At 53.5% G+C, this 23,846-nt stretch overlaps 1 protein-coding gene across 1 annotated transcript; it reads left to right on the plus strand.

Annotated features, from left to right (window-relative positions):
- Positions 1–1,486: 1,486 nt before the first annotated feature.
- Positions 1,487–22,739, plus strand: LOC135180818 (uncharacterized). Its single transcript, XM_064153587.1, has 3 exons — positions 1,487–1,563; positions 1,910–2,800; positions 22,674–22,739. The coding sequence occupies exons 1-3, from the start codon at positions 1,487–1,489 to the stop codon at positions 22,705–22,707; spliced, it is 1,002 nt and encodes a 333-aa protein (XP_064009657.1). The 3' UTR covers positions 22,708–22,739.
- The last annotated feature ends 1,107 nt before the right edge of the window (positions 22,740–23,846 follow it).

Below are 23,846 nucleotides of genomic sequence, written 5' to 3' on the forward strand. Positions count from 1 at the left end.
GTGGCCAGTGATGGAATTGGGCTGCACTGATACCTGAAACGTGGCCAGTGATGGAATTGGGCTGCATTGATACCTGAAACATGGCCAGTGATGGAATTGGGCTGCATTGATACTTGAAATGTGGCCAGTGATGGAATTGGGCTGCATTGATAACTGAAACGTGGCCAGATATCAGTGATGGAATTGGGCTGCATTGATACCTGAAACGTGGCCAGATATCAGTGATGGAATTGGGCTGCATTGATCCCTGAAACGTGGCCAGATAGCAGTGATGGAATTGGGCTGCACTGATACCTGAAACGTGGCCAGATAGCAGTGATGGAATTGGGCTGCACTGATACCTGAAACGTGGCCAGATATCAGTGATGGAATTGGGCTGCATTGATACCTGAAACGTGGCCAGTGATGGAATTGGGCTGCATTGATCCCAGAAACGTGGCCAGATATCAGTGATGGAATTGGGCTGCATTGATCCCTGAAATGTGGCCAGATATCAGTGATGGAATTGGGCTGCACTGATACCTGAAATGTGGCCAGATATCAGTGATGGAATTGGGCTGCACTGATACCTGAAACGTGGCCAGATATCAGTGATGGAATTGGGCTGCATTGATACCTGAAATGTGGCCAGATATCAGTGATGGAATTGGGCTGCATTGATCCCTGAAACGTGGCCAGATATCAGTGATGGAATTGGGCTGCATTGATCCCTGAAACGTGGCCAGATATCAGTGATGGAATTGGGCTGCATTGATCCCTGAAACGTGGCCAGATATCAGTGATGGAATTGAGCTGCATTGATACCTGAAACGTGGCCAGATATCAGTGATAGAATTGGGCTGCATTGATCCCTGAAATGTGGCCAGATATCAGTGATGGAATTGGGCTGCACTGATACCTGAAACGTGGCCAGATAGCAGTGATGGAATTGGGCTGCACTGATCCCTGAAACGTGGCCAGATATCAGTGATGGAATTGGGCTGCATTGATCCCTGAAATGTGGCCAGATAGCAGTGATGGAATTGGGCTGCATTGATACCTGAAACGTGGCCAGATAGCAGTGATGGAATTGGGCTGCATTGATCCCTGAAACGTGGCCAGATATCAGTGGTGGAATTGGGCTGCATTGATCCCTGAAATGTGGCCAGATAGCAGTGATGGAATTGGGCTGCATTGATCCCTGAAACGTGGCCAGATATCAGTGATGGAATTGGGCTGCATTGATCCCTGAAATGTGGCCAGATATCAGTGATGGAATTGGGCTGCACTGATCCCTGAAATGTGGCCAGATATCAGTGATGGAATTGGGCTGCACTGATCCCTGAAACGTGGCCAGATATCAGTGATGGAATTGGGCTGCATTGATCCCTGAAACGTGGCCACATATCAGTGGTGGAATTGGGCTGCACTGATACCTGAAACGTGGCCAGATAGCAGTGATGGAATTGGGCTGCACTGATACCTGACACGTGCCCAGATATCAGTGATGTTGCATGCTCCAAAGCAGCAGGTTCATGGAGTCTTCTTCTTGGTCCAAAAAAAGAAAAGAAATGTAGTATATTTGTAATCTTTTTATTAGCACCCCTGGGGCAGACCAAAAGGGGTCTTGATGATTTTTTTAAGCTGAGATTTTTTTAAACAGGAAGCTTTTTCCTTCTGAACTTTGCCATGCCTTTAAAAGCCTATTTTTCCAACCTAAACAACACACAGAATGTACCTGCCTTTCATTTGCAATGTAATCTCACTTGAATCTCTTCTCAAGGGAGCTCACAGGGAACGTGTGGACAAGCAGAGGGGAATGTTGACTCCAGATCGTTGGGTATGGAAGAGAAAAATTAGCTGCTTCCATTGTAAAGCATAAAAGCTACTAATTTATCTCTGGTGGTGGAACAGAAGCTGGATAAAAAAGGCATCAAAGAGTACTTGAAGCTGAGGGAATCCTGTCTGTATCCATTTCCTTGCAGTGTGCTGGGTATCCACTGCTCACAGGCTCACAGGATGGTAGGGGTTGGAAGGGACCCAAGAAGATCACCCAGTCCAACCCCACCCCTGCAGGACCACACAATCTAGCACAGACCACCCAGGAGCACATCCAGCACAGATCAGACAGGAACACATCCAGCACAGATCACCCAGGAGCACATCCGGCACAGATCACCCAGGAGCACATCCAGCACAGATCACCCAGGAGCACGTCCAGCACAGATCACCCAGGAGCACATCCAGCACAGACCAGACAGGAACACATCCAGCACAGATCACCCAGGAGCACATCCAGCACAGATCACCCAGGAGCACATCCAGCACAGATCACCCAGGAGCACATCCAGCACAGATCAGACAGGAACACATCCAGCACAGATCAGACAGGAACACATCCAGCACAGACCACCCAGGAACACATCCAGCACAGATCAGACAGGAGCACATCCAGCACAGACCAGACAGGAGCACATCCAGCACAGACCAGACAGGAGCACATCCAGCACAGATCACCCAGGAGCACATCCAGCACAGATCAGACAGGAGCACATCCAGCACAGATCAGACAGGAGCACATCCAGCACAGACCAGACAGGAGCACATCCAGCACAGATCACCCAGGAGCACATCCAGCACAGATCAGACAGGAGCACATCCAGCACAGACCAGACAGGAGCACATCCAGCACAGATCACCCAGGAGCACATCCAGCACAGACCAGACAGGAGCACATCCAGCACAGACCAGACAGGAGCACATCCAGACAGGCCTTGAAGGTCTCCAGAGAAGGAGACTCCACAACCTCTCTGTTCTTTATGTATGGGATATAGATGATTTTTCTTATTCTTCCCTTTGTTTTTCTCCCTCCCTCCCCCGCCCTGTTTAAGCTGCATCTGGTGAAACTGCTTTACTTTATTTACCCCCTTCTTTTTGTTTCTTTTAAGTCAATGTTCTGTAGTTTGGCCCTTATTTGGTTTCTGCTTAACTTAGCTTGCCCTAAGTGTTCCCTCACATGCCCAGGGCCAGTGAGTTGACTCAGAATCAGTCAGGGCTGGAAGGGACCATGAGGAGCAGCCAGTGCCAGCCCCCCTGCCATGTCCAGGGACACCCTACCCTAGAGCAGGCTGCACACAGCCTCAGCCAGCCTGGCCTCAAACACCTCCAGCCATGGGGCCTCAACCACCTCCCTGGGCAACCCACTCCAGCCTCTCACCACTCCTGCTCAACAACTTCCTCTTCACCTCCACTCTCACTCTCCCCACCTCCAGCTTTGCTCCATTCCCCCCACTCCTGGCACTCCCTCACACCCTCAAAAGTCCCTCCCCAGCTTTTTTGTAGCCCCCTTCAGATGCTGGAAGGCCACAAGAAGGTCACCTGGGAGCCTCCTCTGCTCCAGCCTGCACAGCCCCAACTCTTTCAGTCTGTGCTCACAGCAGAGCTGCTGCAGCCTCTCAGCATCCTCCTGGCCCTGCTCTGGACACTCTCCAGCATCTCCACAGCCCTCTTGTCCCAGGGGCTCCAGAGCTGGATGCAGGACTCCAGGTGGGGTCTCAGCAGAGTGGAGTAGAGGGGGAGAATCCCCTCCCTGGCCCTGCTGGCCACACTGCTGCTGCTGCAGCCCAGATGCAGCAAGCCTTTAAAAACTGCATTAACGAAGGGGAAGGTTTTAGGTACAACTTAACACAGAACTTCCTCTACAGTCCTGAATTCAGGAGAGCACTTAGTTGGTGTTTCAATACAGGCCCACAGCTGGGACTGTTTAGATTCTCCAAGTGCTTCAGTGGGTTGTGCTTCTATGCTGTTATGTTTTGAAATAAACAAAGACCAATTCAAAATGAGGCTTTATTCTTTGCAGCTCACTGGCTGGCCAGAATGCCTGTAAGGAGAGCATCATTTCCAGTTCACCAGAGTGGTTTGCTTCAGTCTGCAACTTAACTGCCATCTGTCACCTCCTTTGTGGGTTTTTTCCCTTCCCTTGCAGCAGGTTGAAATATGTTTGTGTTCATTTATCCTCCCCCCCCCCCCCCATCCTTAAATGTTTGCCAAGCAAACAACTCTCAGATGTAATCAAAGAGATGCACCCAGAGTGGTTGCACCTGAAGTGGATCACTTCTGACTAAGAGAGCTGATAAATGTTGACTGTGGAAGTCAGGATTTCATCTGAGCTGTCCTCCACCCCCTGTGAAGTGTCATTGGGGTTGCTCTTGAGTCTTTTCTGCCTTCTGTGCTCTTGGTGTCTGAAGTCTCAATCTATCCAGCTTCAGTTTTCAACTTAACTGTTGTCTGTCCCCTTTTGTTTCCCCCTTCTTGCAGGTTGAAATATGTTTGTCTTCATTTCCCCCCCCCCCCTCCTCAAATGTTTGCAGATCAAACAACTCTGAGATGTAGTCAAAGAGATGCACCCAGAGTGGTTGCACCTGAAGTGGATCACTTCTGACTAAGAGAGCAGATAAGTGTTAACTGTGGAAGTCAGGATTTCATCTGAGCTGTCCTCCACCCCCTGTGAAGTGTCATTGGGGTTGCTTTTAATTCCTTTCTCTGCCTTCTGTGCTCTTGGTGTCTGAGGTCTCAATCTAGCCAGCTTCAGTTTTCAACTTACCTGCCATCAGTCCCCTCTTTTTTCCCCCCTTCCTGCAGATTAAAATATGTTTGTCATCAATTTTTCTCCCTCCTCAAATGTTTGCCAAGCAAACAACTCTCAGATGTAATCAAAGAGATGCACCCAGAGTGGTTGCACCTGAAGTGGATCACTTCTGACTAAGAGAGCTGATAAATGTTGACTGTGGAAGTCAGGATTCCATCTGAGCTGTCCCCCACCCCCTGTGAAGTGTCATTGGGGTTGCTCTTGAGTCCTTTCTGCCTTCTGTGCTCTTAGTGTCTGAGGTCTCAATCTGTCCAGCTTCAGTTTTCAACTTAACTGTTGTCTGTCCCCATTTGTTTCCCCCTTCTTGCAGGTTGAAATATGTTTGTCTTCATTTCCCCCCCCCCCCCAAATGTTTGCAGATCAAACAACTCTGAGATGTAATCAAAGAGATGCACCCAGAGTGGTTGCACCTGAAGTGGATCACTTCTGACTAAGAGAGCTGACAAATGTTTGCTGTGGAAGTCAGGATTCCTTATGAGCTGTCCCCCACCCCCTGTGAAGTGTCATTGGGGTTGCTCTTGAGTCCTTTCTGCCTTCTGTGCTCTTGGTGTCTGAGGTCTCAATCTATCCAGCTTCAGTTTTCAACTTAACTGTCGTCTGTCCCCATTTGTTTCCCCCTTCTTGCAGGTTGAAATATATTTGTCTTCATTTCCCCACCCCCCTCAAATGTTTGCAGATCAAACAACTCTGAGATGTAATCAAAGAGATGCACCCAGAGTGGTTGCACCTGAAGTGGATCACTTCTGACTAAGCTGATAAATGTTTGCTGTGGAAACAATTAAATCAGGGTTTCATATGAGCTGTCCCCCACCCACTCTGAAGTGTCATTTCATACAGGATGAGGACTTTGATTCGTGGTGGTTTGTGGTTAGGTTTGTGGTTTGGGTTGGTTTGGTTGGGGGTTGCTTTTAATTCCTTGCTCTGCTTTCTGTGCTCTTGGTGTCTGAGGTCTCAGTCTATCCAGCTTCAAAAATCAAATAGAACCTGGGAGGCAATTCCAACACCTCCAGGTGAAATTGATCATTCAAGCTCAGTTCTGTTGAAACAACTCTGGCTTTTTGCTAGAATGATGTCCTTTGTATAAATATATAATTTATATGATTTTAATATATTCTCTCTCTGTGTGTGTATAGAATCACAGAAGCAGTCAGGGTTGGAAGGGAGCACAAGGAGCAGCCACTTCCAGCCCCCCTGCCATGCCCAGGGACACCCTACCCTAGAGCAGGCTGCACACAGCCTCAGCCAGCCTGGCCTCAAACACCTCCAGCCATGGGGCCTCAACCACCTCCCTGGGCAACCCACTCCAGCCTCTCACCACTCTCATCACCACCAACTTCCTCCTCACCTCCACTCTCAATCTCCCCACTCCACCTTTGCTCCACTCTCTCAAGTCCTGTCACTCCCTGAGTGCCTAAAAAGTCCCTCCCCAGCTGTTTTGGGAGCCCCCTTCAGATCCTGGAAGGCCACAAGAAGGTCCCCTGGGAGCCTCCTCTGCTCCAGCCTGCACAGCCCCAACTCTTTCAGGCTGTGCTCACAGCAGAGCTGCTGCAGCCTCTCAGCATCCTCCTGGCCCTGCTCTGGACACTCTCCAGCATCTCCACAGCCCTCTTGTCCCAGGGGCTCCAGAGCTGGATGCAGGACTCCAGGTGGGGTCTGAGCAGAGCAGAGGGGGAGAATCCCCTCCCTGGCCCTGCTGGCCACACTTCTGCTGCTGCAGCCCAGGCTCTGCTTGGCTTTCTGAGCTGCAAGTGCACACTGCTGGCTCCTGTTGAGCTTCTCCTCCACCAGCACCCCCAAGTCCCTCTCCTCAGGGCTGCTCTCCAGCCACTCACTGCCCAACCTGGATGTGTGCTTGGCATTGCCTCCACCCAGCTGCAGGACCTTGCCCTTGCTCTTGTTGACCCTCCTGAGCTTGGCTTGTGCCCACCTCTGCAGCCTGCCCAGGTGCCTCTGGATGGATCCCTGCCCTCCAGCCTGGCTGCTGCACCACACAGCTTGGTGTGGGCAGCAAACCTGCTGAGGCTGCACTCAGTGCCTCTGTCCATGGCACCCACAAAGATGTTGAACAAGACTGGTGCCAGGACTGACCCCTGAGGGACTCTGCTTGTCACTGCCTGCACTTGGCCATGGAGCCATTGACAGCCACTCTCTGGGTGCAGCCATCAAGCCAGTTCTGTATCCATCCAGTGCTGCCCCCATCACATTCACTTTGTGTCTCAGAAGAGCTGCTCTGAGAAGACACTTTAAGGCTGTGTCCCTGGGTGAATTAAGGCCACAAGCCATGTGTTAAGGCTGGAGGCCTTAAGGTGTGGAGCTCCACGTCCAGCAGCTTCACAGGTCTGGGCTGGCAATTACATTGCTGAGCTGGTCAGGACTTGCCTGTGTGGTCTTCATTTGAGCACAAATGGATTGCAAACAGGCAGGTTCTTGCAGTGCTGCAGTTTAATTGCTGCTTCAGGGCTTGATACAGCTCTGCCCTGTGCTGAGTGAGTGTGGAGTGTCAGAGGAGCCCTGCTGGAAACCTGAGCAGACCATCTGGCTCTGGTGTCTTTGGCTGCCATGGGCTGGAAGACTGGCTGGGGGGTTGTGCCCACTTGCCACTGAAATGGGCTGCCCAGGGAGGTGGTGGAGTCACCATCCCTGGAGGTGTTGAAGCCAAGCCTGGCTGAGGCACTTAGTGCCATGGTCTGGTTGATTGGGCAGGGCTGGGTGCTAGGTTGGGCTGGCTGAGCTTGGAGCTCTCTTCCAGCCTGGTTGATTCTGTGAGGGGGCAGTTTTCAGTGAGTGCTTTGCTGCTTGCATGGTTGGCAATTCTGTGTGACACAAGTGCTGCAGGAAGGAAAACTCCTCTCTGGGAAGCAGAAGTTGCCCAGTCCCTTTGCATGAATCCAGGTGCTTTGCCATGAAGCACTATTCAAATCCAGGGTGAGTCCTGCAGAGCTGGCTTTTCTGGGGAGGCAGAAGGGTGCACAGGAGGCTTTTCCTCCAACACTGTTCCCACTATGCTGCTCTCATGGAATAATGAACCACTTGGCTGCTAAGCCCTTTGCTCCTTCTTTGCTCCCAGTAAACACACACCTTCCCTGGTCTGGAAACAGGAGGAGGCTGAGCTCCTCAACTCAAGGGAGATGTTGGGCTGCTGGATGGTGTCCAGAGAAGGGCAATGAAGCTGGGGACACAGCCTCAAGTTGTGCCAGGGCAGGTCTAGGCTGGATGTTGTTAGGAAGTTGTTGTCAGAGAGAGTTATTGGCATTGGAATGGGCTGCCCAGGGAGGTGGTGGAGTCTGTGTGGCTGGAGGTGTTGCAGCCAAGCCTGGCTGGGGCACTTAGTGCCATGGCCTGGTTGGTTGGCCAGGGCTGGGTGTTAGGTTGGGCTGGCTGAGCTTGGAGGTCTCTTCCAACCTGCTTGATTCTATGATTCTATGATTCTATCTTGGAGGTCTCTTCTATGATTCTTTTGCTGCTCAGCAAACTGAGAGCAGCCCAAGCCTGTGACTGAGGCTTCCTAGGCATTCAAGGCAATGGAATGCATTCAGGTGTGAGTGCCCCCAAATTTCAGGTTCATTCACTTCCCCAGGGTTTCAATTGAGCTGTTTCCAATGCCAGCTGCCTTCTCTTGGTGTTACCATATAATTGCTAAATAAAAGCAATTTCCAGCAATAATCTGCTCTGTGACTCTTAAAATGAATTTCCATCCCAGCAAGGCAGTGTTTTGTTTCCATCTGCACCTTCAGCCCTTTGATTTGGGTGCACAGTCCCTCTGAGTGCAACAAGCTTTGTGTTTCAAAAGGAGCTGTCAGCCTTTTTTTGCTGGAAAAGGAAAAGAAAGGTTGGTGTGAGCATAGGAAAGGGAAACAAGGATCCCTGCAACCTTCTTGAGCTGTGCTGTGGACTGCCAGCTGGCTCTCAGGCTTCCTTGTAATTGAGGACTGCCAAATATTTTCCAGGAAAGATGATCAGTGCTGGGCACAGTCCTGTTCAATGTCTTTATTGATGATCTGGAGCAGGGGATTGAGTCCAGCATCACTGAGTTTGCAGATGACACCAAGCTAGGAGCAGTGTGGAACTGTTGGAGGGTAGCAGAGCCCTGCAGAGGGACCTGGCCAGGCTGGATGGGTGGGCAGAGGCCAATGGGATGAGACTGAACAAGGCCAAGGGCAGGGTTCTGCACTTTGGCCACAACAACCCCAAGCAGCACTTGGGGCTGGGGCCAGAGTGGCTGAGAGCAGGCAGGCAGAGAGGGAGCTGGGGGTGGTGGGAGAGAGGAGCTGAAGCTGAGGCAGCAGTGCCCAGGTGGGCAGCAGAGCCAATGGCATCCTGGGCTGGCTCAGGAGCAGTGTGGGCAGCAGGACAAGGGAGGTTCTTGTGCCCCTGTGCTCAGCACTGCTCACGCTGTGCCTGGAGGTGTTGCAGCCAAGCCTGGCTGGGGCACTTAGTGCCATGGTCTGGTTGCTTGGCCAGGGCTGGGTGCTAGGTTGGGCTGGTTGAGCTTGGAGCTCTCTTCCAACCTGCTTGATTCTATGACTGTATCTGCTCTAACAGCCACCACCATACTGCAGGCTTGGGGTTTGTTACTGAACTCTGCTGCTTTCAGTCTGCTCTGTTCCTTTCCTACAAGGCAGCAGGAATAAACCTCAGCCTAATGATCCCATCCCCTTGCAGCTTTTCTCCTCATCATTTCAGCTGGCTGATTAAAAAGGCCCTGACCTCTTTCCCTGTAGAAGAGAAGGTGGATTCCTGCTCCACTTACCTGGCTGCTGAACCTCTTCCTACAGCTGTTTCTGCCAGGAAGAGGTCTCTGTGAGAGGCTTGCAGAGCATTCCTGGTGACTGCTTTCCTTTCCCTGTCAAGCTATGGCTGCACAGATCCATCTGTTTCAGGAGAAAACTTCATGGAATCTCTTTCATGTAAGACTAAAGGCAGACAGAAGTTTGACACAGGAGCCTGAGCCTGACAGTTCTTTTCTTTTTAACTGGCTGAAAGACTCAAGTCTGAAGATAAGCTTGAGGTGAGAGAATGCTTCACAGCAAGAGATGTTCAAGTAGCACCTCAATTACATCAGCTCATGGAACCATAGAGTCAGTCAGGGTTGGAACGCACCACAAGGAGCAGCCAGTTCCAACCCCCCTGCCATGCCCAGGGACACCCTACCCTAGAGCAGGCTGCACACAGCCTCAGCCAGCCTGGCCTCAAACACCTCCAGCCATGGGGCCTCAACCACCTCCCTGGGCAACCCAGTCCAGCCTCTCACCACTCTTATGCTCAGCAACTTCCTCCTCACCTTCAGTCTGACTCTCCCCACCTCCAGCTTTGCTCCCTTCACCCACTCCTGGCACTCCCTCAGAGCCTCAAAAGTCCCTCCCCAGCTTTTTTTGTATCTCCCTTCAGCTCCTGGAAGGCCACAAGAAGGTCACCTGGGAGCCTCCTCTGCTCCAGCCTGCACAGCCCCAACTCTTTCAGGCTGTGCTCACAGCAGAGCTGCTCCAATCTTGTGATGCTTATTCTGTATGCACAGGAATGCATTTTCTGGAGTGTTCAGGGTTGGGTCATAGAATTGTTCTGGTTGGAAAACACCTTTAGGATTGAGTCCAACCCAGCACTGCCAGACCACCATTAAACCATGTCCCTCAGCATCACATCAGGCAAGCAGCACCAGAACAAGGGGACACAGCCTCAAGCTGTGCCAGGGGAGGTCTAGGCTGGATGTTGTTAGGAAGTTGTTGTCAGAGAGAGTGATTGGCATTGGAATGGGCTGCCCAGGGAGGTGGTGGAGTCTGTGTGGCTGGAGGTGTTGAAGCCAAGCCTGGCTGGGGCACTTAGTGCCATGGTCTGGTTGCTTGGCCAGGGCTGGGAGCTAGGTTGGGCTGGCTGAGCTTGGAGCTCTCTTCCAACCTGCTTGGTTCTATGATTCCAGGTGACTCCAGGACTGGCTTGCCCACAAGGGAAATATGGAATCATGGAATCAGTCTATGACTCTCTGATTCTACCTACACAGCTTTTAAGTCCTTCCAGGGGTGGGGACTGCACCACTGCCCAGGGCAGCCTGCTCCAGGCCTTGAGAACTCTTTTGAGGAAGAAGTTTTCCCCTAATGTCCAACCCAAACCTCCCCTGGCACAATTTTAGGCCACTTCATCTCATCCTATCACTTATCACTTAGAAGAAGGGTCCCAAGCCCCACTTGAGTGCAATCTCTTTCAGGTAGTTGCAGAGAAGTAGTCTCATTTCTCCAGGCTAAACAACTCCCTTGGCCTTAAGTGCTGTGTACCTCTAAGGCTTCAAGTAAAGCAGGCTGTAGAGACAGAGACCTCTGAACTGAGCAGGAATTAGCCACTGCTGGGGAAAGTGGGGATGAAAGTTGTCTTTTAATCTAAGCCTGAGCCTCCTCCTCTACTCGACACTGCTGAGACCCCACCTGGAGTCCTGCATCCAGCTCTGGAGCCCCTGGGACAAGAGGGCTGTGGAGATGCTGGAGAGTGTCCAGAGCAGGGCCAGGAGGATGCTGAGAGGCTGCAGCAGCTCTGCTGTAAGCATAGACTGAAAGAGTTGGGGCTGTGCAGGCTGGAGCAGAGGAGGCTCCCAGGTGACCTTCTTGTGGCCTTCCAGGATCTGAAGGGGGCCAAGAAGACTTTTCAGGCTCTCAAGTAGTGCCAGGAGTGGGGGGAATGGAGCAAAGCTGGAGGTGGGGAGAGTGAGGCTGGAGGTGAGGAGGAAGTTGTTGAGCAGGAGAGTGGTGAGAGGCTGGACTGGGTTGCCCAGGGAGGTGGTTGAGGCCCCATGGCTGGAGGTGTTTGAGGCCAGGCTGGCTGAGGCTGTGTGCAGCCTGCTCTAGGGTAGGGTGTCCCTGGGCATGGCAGGGGGGTTGGAACTGGCTGCTCCTTGTGGTCCCTTCCAACTCTGATTCTATGATCCTATCTCAGACTTTCTTGCTCCACAGTGAGGCACTGGAGGCTGTCACTGCCCTCTCCACTTCACTGCCCCTGCTCAGCCTGGGCTTGGATTTCAGAGAGTGGCTGGAGCAGCACTGGCCATGGGGCAGGCAGATCCCACAGCCCAGACAATGGATGCTGATGGATTTCCTCATGGGTGGTTTCTGTGTGGTCCTGTGCATCACCTTGTGAAGGCAAGGGAGGTGTGCCACAGGCAGCTCCCAGGCTGCTGGCATCCAGCTCGGGCTCTGGGGAGCAGCTGTGCAGCCAGGTGTGCTCACAAGGAGGGGGGCCCCAAGGGCACCGTGGCATTTTGGCCAAATTGCCTGTCAGGATGAGAGCACAAATCCACAGCAGGCTGTGGAGAGCAATGAGTAACATCTGGCTAATGGCAGGCCTGTGGAGCATCCCCTCCCCTCTTTACTTCTCACTGATTAAATCAAGCAAGGAGCCAGGGAAGGGGTGGAGGAAGGGAGAAGGAGCCAAAGGAATTCTGATGAGACAGTACAGGCAAGGACAGGGTTGAGCTTTGGCCAAGAAAGGTTGAGGAGTCTCCTTCTCTGGAGTGATTCCAAACCTGCCTGCATGCAACCCTGGACAACATGCTCTGTGTGAACCTCTTTTAGCAGAGGCTTTGGACTAGGTCATCTCCAGAGGTTGGATGCCTGCACCAAGCTAGGAGCAGCTGTGGAGCTGTTGGAGGGTAGGAGAGCCCTGCAGAGGGACCTGGCCAGGCTGGATGGGTGGGCAGAGGCCAATGGGATGAGATTGAACAAGGCCAAGTGCAGGGTTCTACACTTTGGCCACAACAACCCCAAGCAGCACTACAGGCTGGGGCCAGAGTGGCTGAGAGCAGGCAGGCAGAGAGGGAGCTGGGGGTGCTGGGAGAGAGGAGCTGCAGAGGAGGCAGCAGTGCCCAGGTGGGCAGCAGAGCCAATGGCATCCTGGGCTGGCTCAGGAGCAGTGTGGGCAGCAGGACAAGGGAGGTTCTTGTGCCCCTGTGCTCAGCACTGCTCAGGCCACACCTGGAGTGCTGTGTCCAGTTCTGGGCTCCTGAATTCAAGAGAGATGCTGAGGTGCTGGAAGGTGTTTGGAGAAGGGCAGCAAGGCTGGGGAGGGGCCTGGAGCAGAGCCCTGTGAGGAGAGGCTGAGGGAGCTGGGGGTGTGCAGCCTGCAGCAGAGGAGGCTCAGGGCAGAGCTCATTGCTGTCTGCAGCTGCCTGCAGGGAGGCTGTAGCCAGGTGGGGTTGGGCTCTGCTGCCAGGCAAGCAGCAACAGAACAAGGGGACACAGCCTGAAGCTGTGCCAGGGCAGGTCTAGGCTGGATGTTGTTAGGAAGTTGTTGTGAGAGAGAGTGATTGGCATTGGAATGGGCTGCCCAGGGAGGTGGTGGAGTCTGTGTGGCTGGAGGTGTTGAAGCCAAGCCTGGCTGGGGCACTTAGTGCCATGGTCTGGTTGGTTGGCCAGGGCTGGGTGCTAGGTTGGGCTGGCTGAGCTTGGAGCTCTCTTCCAACCTGGCTGATTCCATGGTTCTGTAACAACCCTCCTGCCTTCCTCACTACCTGACGTTCCCCCTGCCCTCCTCACTAGGATGGATTTTCAGCTCATTAACAGCAGGGCCAGCAGGCAGCAGCTCAGCACTGATTGCTGATGTACCCTGGGGAGCTCCCCCAAGCTGGACTCCAGTATTGACTGTGCTGTAAGCCACTTAGCTTGTGTTTATTGATGTTTTGCAGCCCTGCTTTCAAATGTCAGGGTGTTCAATGTCAGGAGCCTCCTGGAAGCCTCTCTGCATGCTGGGCTGTTAACAAACCTCAGCATTAGCTCATTAAGAAGGGGAGCATGTGTGTACAGGGCTTACTTCCTACACAACCACCCCTGGAACCAGATGGGTTTGCATCTCTTTAGTCCTTGAATTGAATCTGGAAACCCACAACTAATGCTGCTTTCCACCTGGGACACCTGGTGGGATGCAGCCTGAGTTTGCTTTCCCCCATCCACACTAAGTCATCTTTCTCTTCTCCTTGCATGTCCTTGCTCTCCACAATGGATTAGGAATGAAGAGCAGCAGCATGTTCATAGGGTCATAGAATCAACCAGGCTGGAAGAGAGCTCCAAGCTCAGCCAGTCCAACCTAGCACCCAGCCCTGGCCAATCAACCAGACCATGGCACTAAGTGCCCCAAACAGGCTTGGCTGCAACACCTCCAGCCACACAGACTCCACCACCTCCCTGGGCAGCCCATTCCAATGCCAATCACTCTCTCTGACAACAACTTCCTAACAACATCCAGCCTAGACCTCCCCTGGCACAGCTTGAGATTGTGTCCCCTTCTTCTGGTGCAGCAGAACCCAACCCCACCTGGCTACAGCCTCCCTGCAGGCAGCTGCAGACAGCAATGAGCTCTGCCCTGAGCCTCCTCTGCTGCAGGCTGCACACCCCCAGCTCCCTCAGCCTCTCCTCACAGGGCTGTGCTCCAGGACCCTCCCCAGCCTTGCTGCCCTGCTCTGGACATTTCTCTGGAGTTTTTAGGCTGTGAGGAGTGCCAGGAGTGGGGGGAATGGAGCAAAGGTGGAGGTGGGGAGAGTAAGGCTGGAGGTGAGGAGGAAGTTCCTGAGCAGGAGAGTGGTGAGAGGCTGGACTGGGTTGCCCAGGGAGGTGGTTGAGGCCCCATGGCTGCAGGTGTTTGAGGCCAGGCTGGCTGAGGCTGTGTGCAGCCTGCTCTAGGGTAGGGTGTCCCTGGGCATGGCAGGGGCTTGGCACTGGCTGCTCCTTGTGCTCCCTTCCAGCCCTGACTGATTCTGTGGTTCTATGACATGTTCCAGTATCTCAGCATCTCTCTTGGATTGAGGAGCCCAGAACTGGACACAGCACTCAGGGCAAACACAGGATTCACAGAATGGTTTGGATTGGAAGGGACCACAAGGATCTTGTAGTTCCAAGCCCCTGCTGTGGGCATGGACACCTTTCAGCAGAGGTTGTAAGGGCCTCATCCAACCTGGCCTTGAACATATTCATGATTTGGGTTGGAAGGAACCATAAAGATGGGCAGTTCCCTCCTCCAGCCTCTACCATTACCTTCTGTGTGGCCTTGCCAGTGCAGCCTGAGGTGAAGAAGCCATTGAGCACCACAGCCTTCTCCACAGCACTTGTCTGCACCTGGTACTTTGCATCAGAGCTTTACTGTTTTCCTTGCCAAAGCCACTTTGCTTTGTCAGTGAGGGCTGCAAGGGCTTTGTCACAGCTGTCTTGTAACTCACAGGAGAGCAGCAGAATGATGGAGCTGCTGGCCAAAACCATTGAGCTTTCAGCAGATGTTCATATAACAGTCCTGGCTCCCTGGAGAGGTCCCCAAAGACTGGAAGCTGCCAGTGTGATCCCATCCACACAAAGGGTCATAAGGAGGAGACAGAAAAGCACTGAGCTGTCAGCCTGACCTCAGTGCCAGGCAAGGGCATGGAACAGCTCCTCTTGAGTGCCATCACACAGCACCTACAGCATGGCCAAGGGACCAGGCCCAGCCAGCATGGGTTTAGGAAGGGCAGGTCCTGCCTGACCAACCTGATCTCCTTTTATCATCAGGTTCCTGCCTGGTGCATGTGGGGCAGGCTGTGGATGGAGTCTGCCTGGACTGCAGCAAAGCCTTTGACAGTGTCTGCCACAAGAAGCTCCTGGCACAGCTGGCAGCTCATGGCTTGGACAGATTCACTCTGATAGGGGTCAAGAACTGGCTGGAGGGCAGAGCCCAGAGTGTGGTGGTGAATGGTGCCACATCCAGTTGGTAGCTGGCACCAGTGGTGTGCCCCAGGGGTCAGTGCTGGGCACATTCCTGTTCAATATCTTTATTGATGATCTGGAGCAGGGGATTGAGTCCAGCATCAGAGAATTTGCAGATGACACCAAGCTGGGAGCAGCTGTGGAGCTGTTGGAGGGTAGCAGAGCCCTGCAGAGGGACCTGGCCAGGCTGGATGGGTGGGCAGAGGCCAATGGGATGAGACTGAACAAGGCCAAGGGCAGGGTTCTGCACTTTGGCCACAACAACCCCAAGCAGCACTTGGGGCTGGGGCCAGAGTGTCTGAGAGCAGGCAGGCAGAGAGGGAGCTGGGGGTGGTGGGAGAGAGGAGCTGAAGCTGAGGCAGCAGTGCCCAGGTGGGCAGCAGAGCCAATGGCATCCTGGGCTGGCTCAGGAGCAGTGTAGGCAGCAGGACAAGGGAGGTTCTTCTGCCCCTGTGCTCAGCACTGCTCAAGCCACCCCTTGAGTGCTGTGTCCAGTTCTGTGCTCCTCCATTGCACAGAGATGTGGAGGTGCTGGAAGGTGTTGGGAGAAGGGCAGCAAGGCTGGGGAGGGGCCTGGAGCAGAGCCCTGTGAGGAGAGGCTGAGGGAGCTGGGGGTGTGCAGCCTGCAGCAGAGGAGGCTCAGGGCAGAGCTCATTGCTGTCTGCAGCTGCCTGCAGGGAGGCTGTAGCCAGGTGGGGTTGGGCTCTGCTGCCAGGCAAGCAGCAACAGAAGAAGGGGACAGAGTCTGGAGTTGTGCCAGGGCAGGTCTAGGCTGGATGTTGTTAGGAAGTTGTTGTCAGAGAGAGTGATTGGCATTGGAATGGGCTGCCCAGGGAGGTGGTGGAGTCTGTGTGGCTGGAGGTGTTGCAGCCAAGCCTGGCTGGGGCACTTAGTGCCATGGTCTGGTTGGTTGGGCAGGGCTGGGTGCTAGGTTGGACTGTCTGAGCTTGGAGCTCTCTTCCAGCCTGGCTGATTCTGTGATTCTATATGAGATTGAGGGCACTCTCAGCAGGTTTGCTGGTGACACCAAGCTGTGTGGTGTGTTCCCCAGGTCTGAGGGCAGGATATCATCCTCAGGGAGTTGAAGCCTGAGAAATGGGCCCGTGGGAACCTTCTGAGGTTCAACAAGGCCAAGGGCAAAATCCTGCAGCTGACTTGGGTGAAACCCAGCAGCAGCACAGGCTGGGGTTGAAGTGGGGGAGAGCAGCCCTGTGGAGCAGGACCTGTGGGTGAAAGGTGAACTTCAGCACACTGTGCACTCTCAGCTCAGACCCAAACTGTGCCCAGGGCTAACTCCTAGCAGCATGGGCAGCAGGTTGTGAAGGAAAGGGAATTCTGCCCCTCCACTGCACTCTGCTGAGACTCCCCCTGCAGTGCGGGGGCCAGCTTTTGGCAGGGCCAGTGGTGGCAGGAGATTAGGGGAAGGTTTTGCACCAAATGAAGGAGATTCAGACTAGAGAGAGGGGGAAAATGTTATGTTGATGGTGCTGAGACACTGCCCCAGGCTGTGCAGAGAAGGGGCAGCTGCCCCATCCCTGGATCATTCCAGATCAGGTTGGATGGAGTTGGAAGGAGCAGGATGAGCAACCTGTGCAATGGTCCCTTCCAATCCAACCCCTTCTATGGTTCTACAGCATGCCACAGACTCAGGTGCTGCTCCAGGCTGCCCAGCATCCATCCCTGGATCATTCCAGATCTGGTTGGATGGGGTTGGAAGGAGCAGGAACAGCAACCTGCTCTCATTACAGATGTCTATGCTGCCTGCAAGGTCCCTTCCAACCCATTCTATGGTTCTAGAGAGTGCCACTGGCTCAGGTGCTGCTCCAGGCTGCCCAGCATCCATCCCTGGATCATTCCAGATCTGGTTGGATGGGGTTGGAAGGAGCAGGAACAGCAACCTGCTCTCACTGCAGATGTCTATGCTGCCTGCAGTGGTTCCTTCCAACCCATTCTATGGTTCTAGACAGTGCCACAGGCTCAGGTGTTGCTCTTGCTGCCCAGCATCCATCCCTGTATCGTTCCAGATCAGGTTGGATGGGGTTGGAAGGAGCAGGATGAGCAACCTGCTCTCACTGTAGATGTCTATGCTGCCTGCAGTGGTTCCTTCCAACCCATTCTATGGTTCTAGAGAGTGCCACTGGCTCAGGTGCTGCTCCAGGCTGCCCAGCATCCATCCCTGGATCATTCCAGATGTGGTTGGATGGGGTTGGAAGGAGCAGGAAGAGCAACCTGCTCTCATTACAGATGTCTATGCTGCCTGCAAGGTCCCTTCCAACCCAACCCCTTCTATGGTTCCAGAGAGTGCCACAGACTCAGGTGCTGCTGTTGCTGCCCAGCATCCATCCCTGGATCATTCCAGATCAGGTTGGATGGGGTTGGAAGGAGCAGGATGAGCAACCTGCTCTCACTGCAGATGTCTATGCTGCCTGCAGTGGTCCCTTCCAACCCATTCTATGGTTCTAGAGAGTGCCACAGACTCAGGTGCTGCTGTTGCTGCCCAGCATCCATCCCTGGATCATTCCAGATGTGGTTGGATGGGGTTGGAAGGAGCAGGAAGAGCAACCTGCTCTCATTACAGATGTCTATGCTGCCTGCAAGGTCCCTTCCAACCCAACCCCTTCTATGGTTCCAGAGAGTGCCACAGACTCAGGTGCTGCTGTTGCTGCCCAGCATCCATCCCTGGATCATTCCAGATCAGGTTGGATGGGGTTGGAAGGAGCAGGATGAGCAACCTGCTCTCACTGCAGATGTCTATGCTGCCTGCAGTGGTCCCTTCCAACCCATTCTATGGTTCTAGAGAGTGCCTCTGGCTCAGGTGCTGCTCTTGCTGCCCAACATAGGGCACTGTGTTGCAAAACAGACCCTAAACCAAAACAAAACATCTTGGAGGTCTCTTCCAAGCTGGTGGTGAGATTTTTCCCCAGTGGTTTTGGCAGGAGGCAAAGCAGAGCTCAACCAGTAATGAAACAAAGCTTCAGCTCAAGGTCTTGCTGGAGGCTGTTGTGATGAAGAAGGTCCTGGGGTGCTATGAGGGGGCTGTAGTTGTGAGGAAATACTTGCTGCAATAAATGAAGTGATTATACTTCCCCCTCCCCCAGATGTATTTAGGGCTAGGAGGCAAAGAGGAAATTCCTAGCTGAATTCCTGCCTGTGGGATAACTTTCTTTCCATGGGCTTCCCTGCCAAGAATCACTTAATGATGACTAATTAAATAACACCCACACCCCCCTCACCCCCTAAACCTAAGCCAGGGCTTTGATTTGTCTTTAAGCTGCTGAGGGATTTAGGGACAGGAAAATAGAAGAAGGGACTAAACAATAAAGCAATGAGCTGAGTGACCTCCTGTGTGGGTGGGACTCAGTAAAGAGGGAGATGCTGCAGCAGAAAGGGGGTGCTGGGGGGAAAGGGGATGCTGCTTAGCAGGGCAGGGATGCTGGCCACAGCCAGGCAGTGTCTAACAGTACAACCCTGCACCCATGCTGCAGCCAGGGATGCTTCTCAGGTCCTTAAGCACAGCTCCTTCTCTCCAGAAGAGATGCTAACTCTGCTGTCTCCCTCCTTATTCTCCCTGGCAGGCAAAGTCTCTCTTTGCTCCAGGGATTTGGGGCTGTGGCAAAGGGCTGGGGGCTGCTGGCTTGCTTTGCCAGGAAACCCTGGGGCTGGTCAGCAGATGAAGTGACAAAGGCAGGCTCTGGAGCACTTGTGGCCACTGTTCTCAGGCATTCACTTGGTTAACCTCTCCTTGCCACTTGTCTGAGCACAGACCTTCCCAAGTGCGATGCTTAGAGCACTGAACTCATGCAAACATGGGCAGGGGCAACCCACCCCGCCCTAGAGCAGGCTGCACACAGCCTCTGCCAGCCTGGCCTCAAACACCTCCAGCCATGGGGCCTCAACCACCTCCCTGGGCAACCCAGTCCAGCCTCTCACCACTCTCATCACCAACAACTTCCTCCTCACCTCCAGCCTCACTCTCCCCACCTCCAGCTTTGCTCCATTCCCCCCACTCCTGGCACTCCCTCACAGCCTCAAAAGTCCCTCCCCAGCTTTTTTGAGGCCCCTTTCAGATCCTGGCAGGCCACAAGAAGGTCCCCTGGGAGCCTCCTCTGCTCCAGCCTGCACAGCCCCAACTCTTTCAGGCTGTGCTCACAGCAGAGCTGCTGCAGCCTCTGAGCATCCTCCTGGCCCTGCTCTGGACACTCTCCAGCATCTCCACAGCCCTCTTGTCCCAGGGGCTCCAGAACTGGATGCAGGACTCCAGGTGGGGTCTCAGCAGAGCACAGCAGAGGAGGAGAATCCCCTCCCTGGCCCTGCTGGCCACACTTCTGCTGCTGCAGCCCAGGCTCTGCTTGGCTCTCTGGGCTGCAAGTGCACACTGCTGGCTCCTGCTGAGCTTCTCCTCCAGCAGCACCCCCAAGTCCCTCTCCTCAGGGCTGCTCTCCAGCCACTCACTGCACAGCCTGCATTGGTGCTTGGCATTGCCCTGACCCAGCTGCAGGACCTTGCCCTTGCTCTCGTTGCCCCTCCTGAGCTTGGCTTGTGCCCACCTTTGCAGCTTGTCCAGCTTGCATTAGTGCACTGCAGGGGGGAATATCCTCCCTTCTCTACTTGTGATACCAGAATTGCTTTTGCGCTGCTACCTTGAGCTTAGAATCACAGAATCAGTCAGGGCTGGAAGGGACCACAAGGAGCAGCCAGTTCCAACCCCCCCTGCCATGCCCAGGGACACCCTACCCTAGAGCAGGCTGCACACAGCCTCAGCCAGCCTGGCCTCAAACACCTCCAGCCATGGGGCCTCAACCACCTCCCTGGGCAGCCCAGTCCAGCCTCTTGTCCCAGAGGCTCCAGAACTGGATGCAGTCCTCCAGGTGGGGTCTCAGCAGAGAGCAGTAGAGGGGAGAATCACCTCCCTGGCCCTGCTGGGGACATTAAACACCTATACAGATTTTAGGGCGACGATTGGGTGTCCCTGGTGACAGCAGGGAGTTGGAACTGGCTGATCCTTGTGGTCCTTTCCCACCCTGACTGATTCTATGATGATTCAGTTGGCCAGGGAGCATTCAAAAGATGCTTTAGCAAAGCATAACCCCTAGTGGGATTTTTGTGTGCTCCATCCATGTCCTCCCTACTCCTGTAACTCAGACACCCACAGTGTTGATGGGACTCAGAGGGTTTGCCTGTGTAGCCTTCACCCTCTTAGGGCTGTGATTTTTAGATGCTGGCCTTAATTGTTGCTGTTGTATTGGAATGGGTGTCCAGGACACAGCTGAAATCACACTCAGAAGGATGCTTGCTCTGTTGTGATGTGATACATGTTCATGCTCTGTCCAGCTTGATCTAGAGTAGGATGTCCCTGCCCATGGCAGGGGGGGGTTGGAACTAGATAATCCTTGTGGTCCCTTCCAACCCTGACTGATTCTATGACACCATGCAAGTGAAAACACACTAGGGGCAACCTCCCAGGCACGATGGCTCTGCAAACACCCCTGGTTTCATGGGAGAAGGAGAGAGGGTGGGAAGTGATGGAGGGAAAATATGATGTTGAGGGAAATGGGTGGGAGAGGAGGGAAAAGGAGGGACAGAGGCTGATCCTTGTGTGTGTTTAGGTTGTGATAGCCACAAGGGTCATAAAACAAGCATGAGTTTGGGATGGAGCCCACATCTGCAATCTCTTTCCCTGGGAGTTGGCCCATCCACTCTCCTGTCCAGCTGAGGGAAAAAGTGGGGAGGGTGATAAAAAGCATCTGCACTAATTACACCTCTCCAAACTCAGTCGTGGACACACAAATCCCCTCAGCTCCCAGCAATTGTGTTGCTATTTTGTTTCAGCTGTCAAGAGGTTCAAGAGCCAAACCCAAGACTGTGAGCATCATCCCAGAGCCTGATCCAGTCTCTGCCCATCACCTCCCCAGGATGACCAGCACTAGCAGCTTGGCTTTTCACTGCCTGCCTGTAAAGTCCTTTGCAAAAAGCCTGCAGGTTTTGACAACAACCTCCTTACACAAAGGAAATGTCACAGCAAGCATCTCGAGCAGCCCTGGCTGTGAGCTTTAGCTGCCACTGGCTCAGATGCAGGCTGAATAACAAGGACTCCCTGTCCTGCAGAAGAGAGGACAATGTATTCTTGCAGGGCACTAAAGCCTGGTTGATGCTAGGCTCTGACAGCAGCTGGAGCTCTGGTCAGGTCCTTAGCATGGGACAGATGTGGGCCTGTTTGGGCAGGTTCAGAGAAGGCCACTGGAAAGGTCTAGGGGATGAGGATGCTCTGTTGTAGGGGTGGACTGGAGAGTAGGAGAGCCCTGCAGAGGGACCTGGCCAGGCTGGATGGGTGGGCAGAGGCCAATGGGATGAGATTGAACAAGGCCAAGTGCAGGGTTCTGCACTTTGGCCATAACAACCTCAAGCAGCACTTGGGGCTGGGGACAGAGAGGCTGAGAGCAGCCAGGCAGAGAGGGAGCTGGGGGTGGTGGGAGAGAGGAACTGAAGCTGAGGCAGCAGTGCCCAGTGGGCAGCAGAGCCAATGGCATCCTGGGCTGGCTCAGGAGCAGTGTGGACAGCAGGACAAGGGAGGTTCTTGTGCCCCTGTGCTCAGCACTGCTCAGGCCACACCTTGAGTGCTGTGTCCAGTTCTGGGCTCCTCCATTGCAGAGAGATGTTGAGGTGCTGGAAGGTGTTTGGAGAAGGGCAGCAAGGCTGGGGAGGGGCCTGGAGCAGAGCCCTGTGAGGAGAGGCTGAGGGAGCTGGGGGTGTGCAGCCTGCAGAAGAAGTTGTCCCTGCCCATGGTGGGGGATTGGAAGTGGCTGAGCTTTGAGGCCCCTTCCAACCTAAACCATTCTATGATGGGAGCTGCCCCTGCCCATGGCAGGGTGGTTAGAACTAAATCACTGTCAAGGTCCCTTCTAATCCAAACCACTTTACATTTGTCTGAAAAGTGCAGCTCACTTTTGAAGCCCTGGTGGTTGTTGGGTTGGTTTTTTTATTAGCAGGTGCAAGAAAAGCTTTGTACTGCCCTGAGCTTCTCCCTCCTGGCATCAGCCTTTCCCTGACCACACTGAAATCCTGGCATGCTGCTTCCAACAGAGCTGGAGGGACTTCCCTGCACCGCAACTCATCCCCAAAGCTCCTGCTCCTAGGCAGCACTTTTGTGTCTGCTTTCCCATTTTATCCTCTTGTACTTCCACTGCTTTGAGTCTTTGCTGCCTTGGAGAGGTTTGGTTTTCTCTCTCTCTCTCTCTCCTACCCTTCTCACTAGCATCAGCTTCCTGACACAGGAGATGCATTGGAATAAGAGTAGATTTTTATCTCCCAAGCCTGCTTATTAAACTCTCTCCCTTCTTTCACAGCAACCAACCACCCACCCTCCTGGACATTTGTTGATTCCAATCAGATTTAATCAACTCACAATATTGGACACTGTAAAATTGGATTTCTGGAGGCCCAATAAAGCTGTGCCACTGCTTGGGAAGCTGAGATTTCATCAGGTCCTGCCAGTGGCCGCAAGAAACCGCCCGTAAGAAACTCATCTCCTCTGCTCCAGCAGGCTGCTAGAAATGGATGGAGCCTCTCCTGAAGAAATATTGACTATTAGTATTCTGATTAGCATTCTGCTGTCAGAAATGACCACTGCTAATAAATAGGCCTGCATCTTTCCCTTGTCCTGCCCATTCATCACTGTCTGCCTGAGCTTCCCTTGGTGCTGGTTGCGCTTCCCCTTAACCGCGCCTGACCTCCTCTCTTCACCTCATCTCCTGGCCAAAAAAGGAGCTGTTTGCCCTCACACTGTCACCTTCCCTATTTTATTGTCTTGTTGTTATTGTGTTGGTTTATTTCTTTTTAACAGAGGGAAAAACCAGAGCAAGAAAGGAGTCCCTGAGAACATCTGCCCTGCATCTTCCCCCGGCGGAAAGTCCTATGGAGGTAGGAGAGGGCAGGATGTGGCCCCGGAGTCCAGGATGCTCCTCCTGGCCTGTAATCAGAGTTCCATGTTTATAGTGATAAATATTGCTAGACTTAGGTCATTCCCAAGTCTTATTTCTTTCTTAATCTTGGCTGAACTTCAGCACGAGGGTAAATCAAGCTGTGCTTTGGCAGGGATCTGCTGGAGAGGGTCCAGCAGAGGGCTATGAGGATGATGAGGGAACTGGAGGGCTGCCTGATGAGGAGAGGCTGAGGGACCTGGGGCTGCTTAGTCTGGAGAAGAGAAGACTGAGAGGGGATTTGATCAATGTTTATAAATATCTGAGGGCTAGCCAGGAGGTGGGGGACAGGCTCTGCTCACTGCTGCCTGGGATAGGACAAGCAGCAATGGGTGTAAGCTGCAGCACAGGAGGTTCCAGCTCAACACAAGGGGGAACTTCTTTCCTGTAAGGGTCCCAGAGCCCTGGCACAGGCTGCCCAGAGAGGTTGTGGAGTCTCCTTCTCTGGAGCCTTTTGTGTCCTGTCTGGATGTGTTCCTGTGTGCTCTGTGTTAGATAGAATTGTCCTGCTGTGGCAGGGGATTGGACTGGATGATCTCC

This window comes from Pogoniulus pusillus, chromosome 1, assembly GCF_015220805.1.
Source record: "Pogoniulus pusillus isolate bPogPus1 chromosome 1, bPogPus1.pri, whole genome shotgun sequence".
Taxonomy (NCBI): Eukaryota; Metazoa; Chordata; class Aves; order Piciformes; family Lybiidae; genus Pogoniulus; species Pogoniulus pusillus.

Bases quoted from the DNA above. Each gene is read 5' to 3' on its own strand.
- LOC135180818 (XM_064153587.1), top strand. From the start codon at position 1,487: ATGTTGCATGCTCCAAAGCAGCAGGTTCATGGAGTCTTCTTCTTGGTC. The intron at 1,564-1,909 runs GTAATCTTTTTA...TGGATAAAAAAG, and splicing joins AAAAGAAATGTAGTATATTT to GCATCAAAGAGTACTTGAAG. The intron at 2,801-22,673 runs GTATGGGATATA...CTTCTTTCACAG, and splicing joins ACAACCTCTCTGTTCTTTAT to CAACCAACCACCCACCCTCC.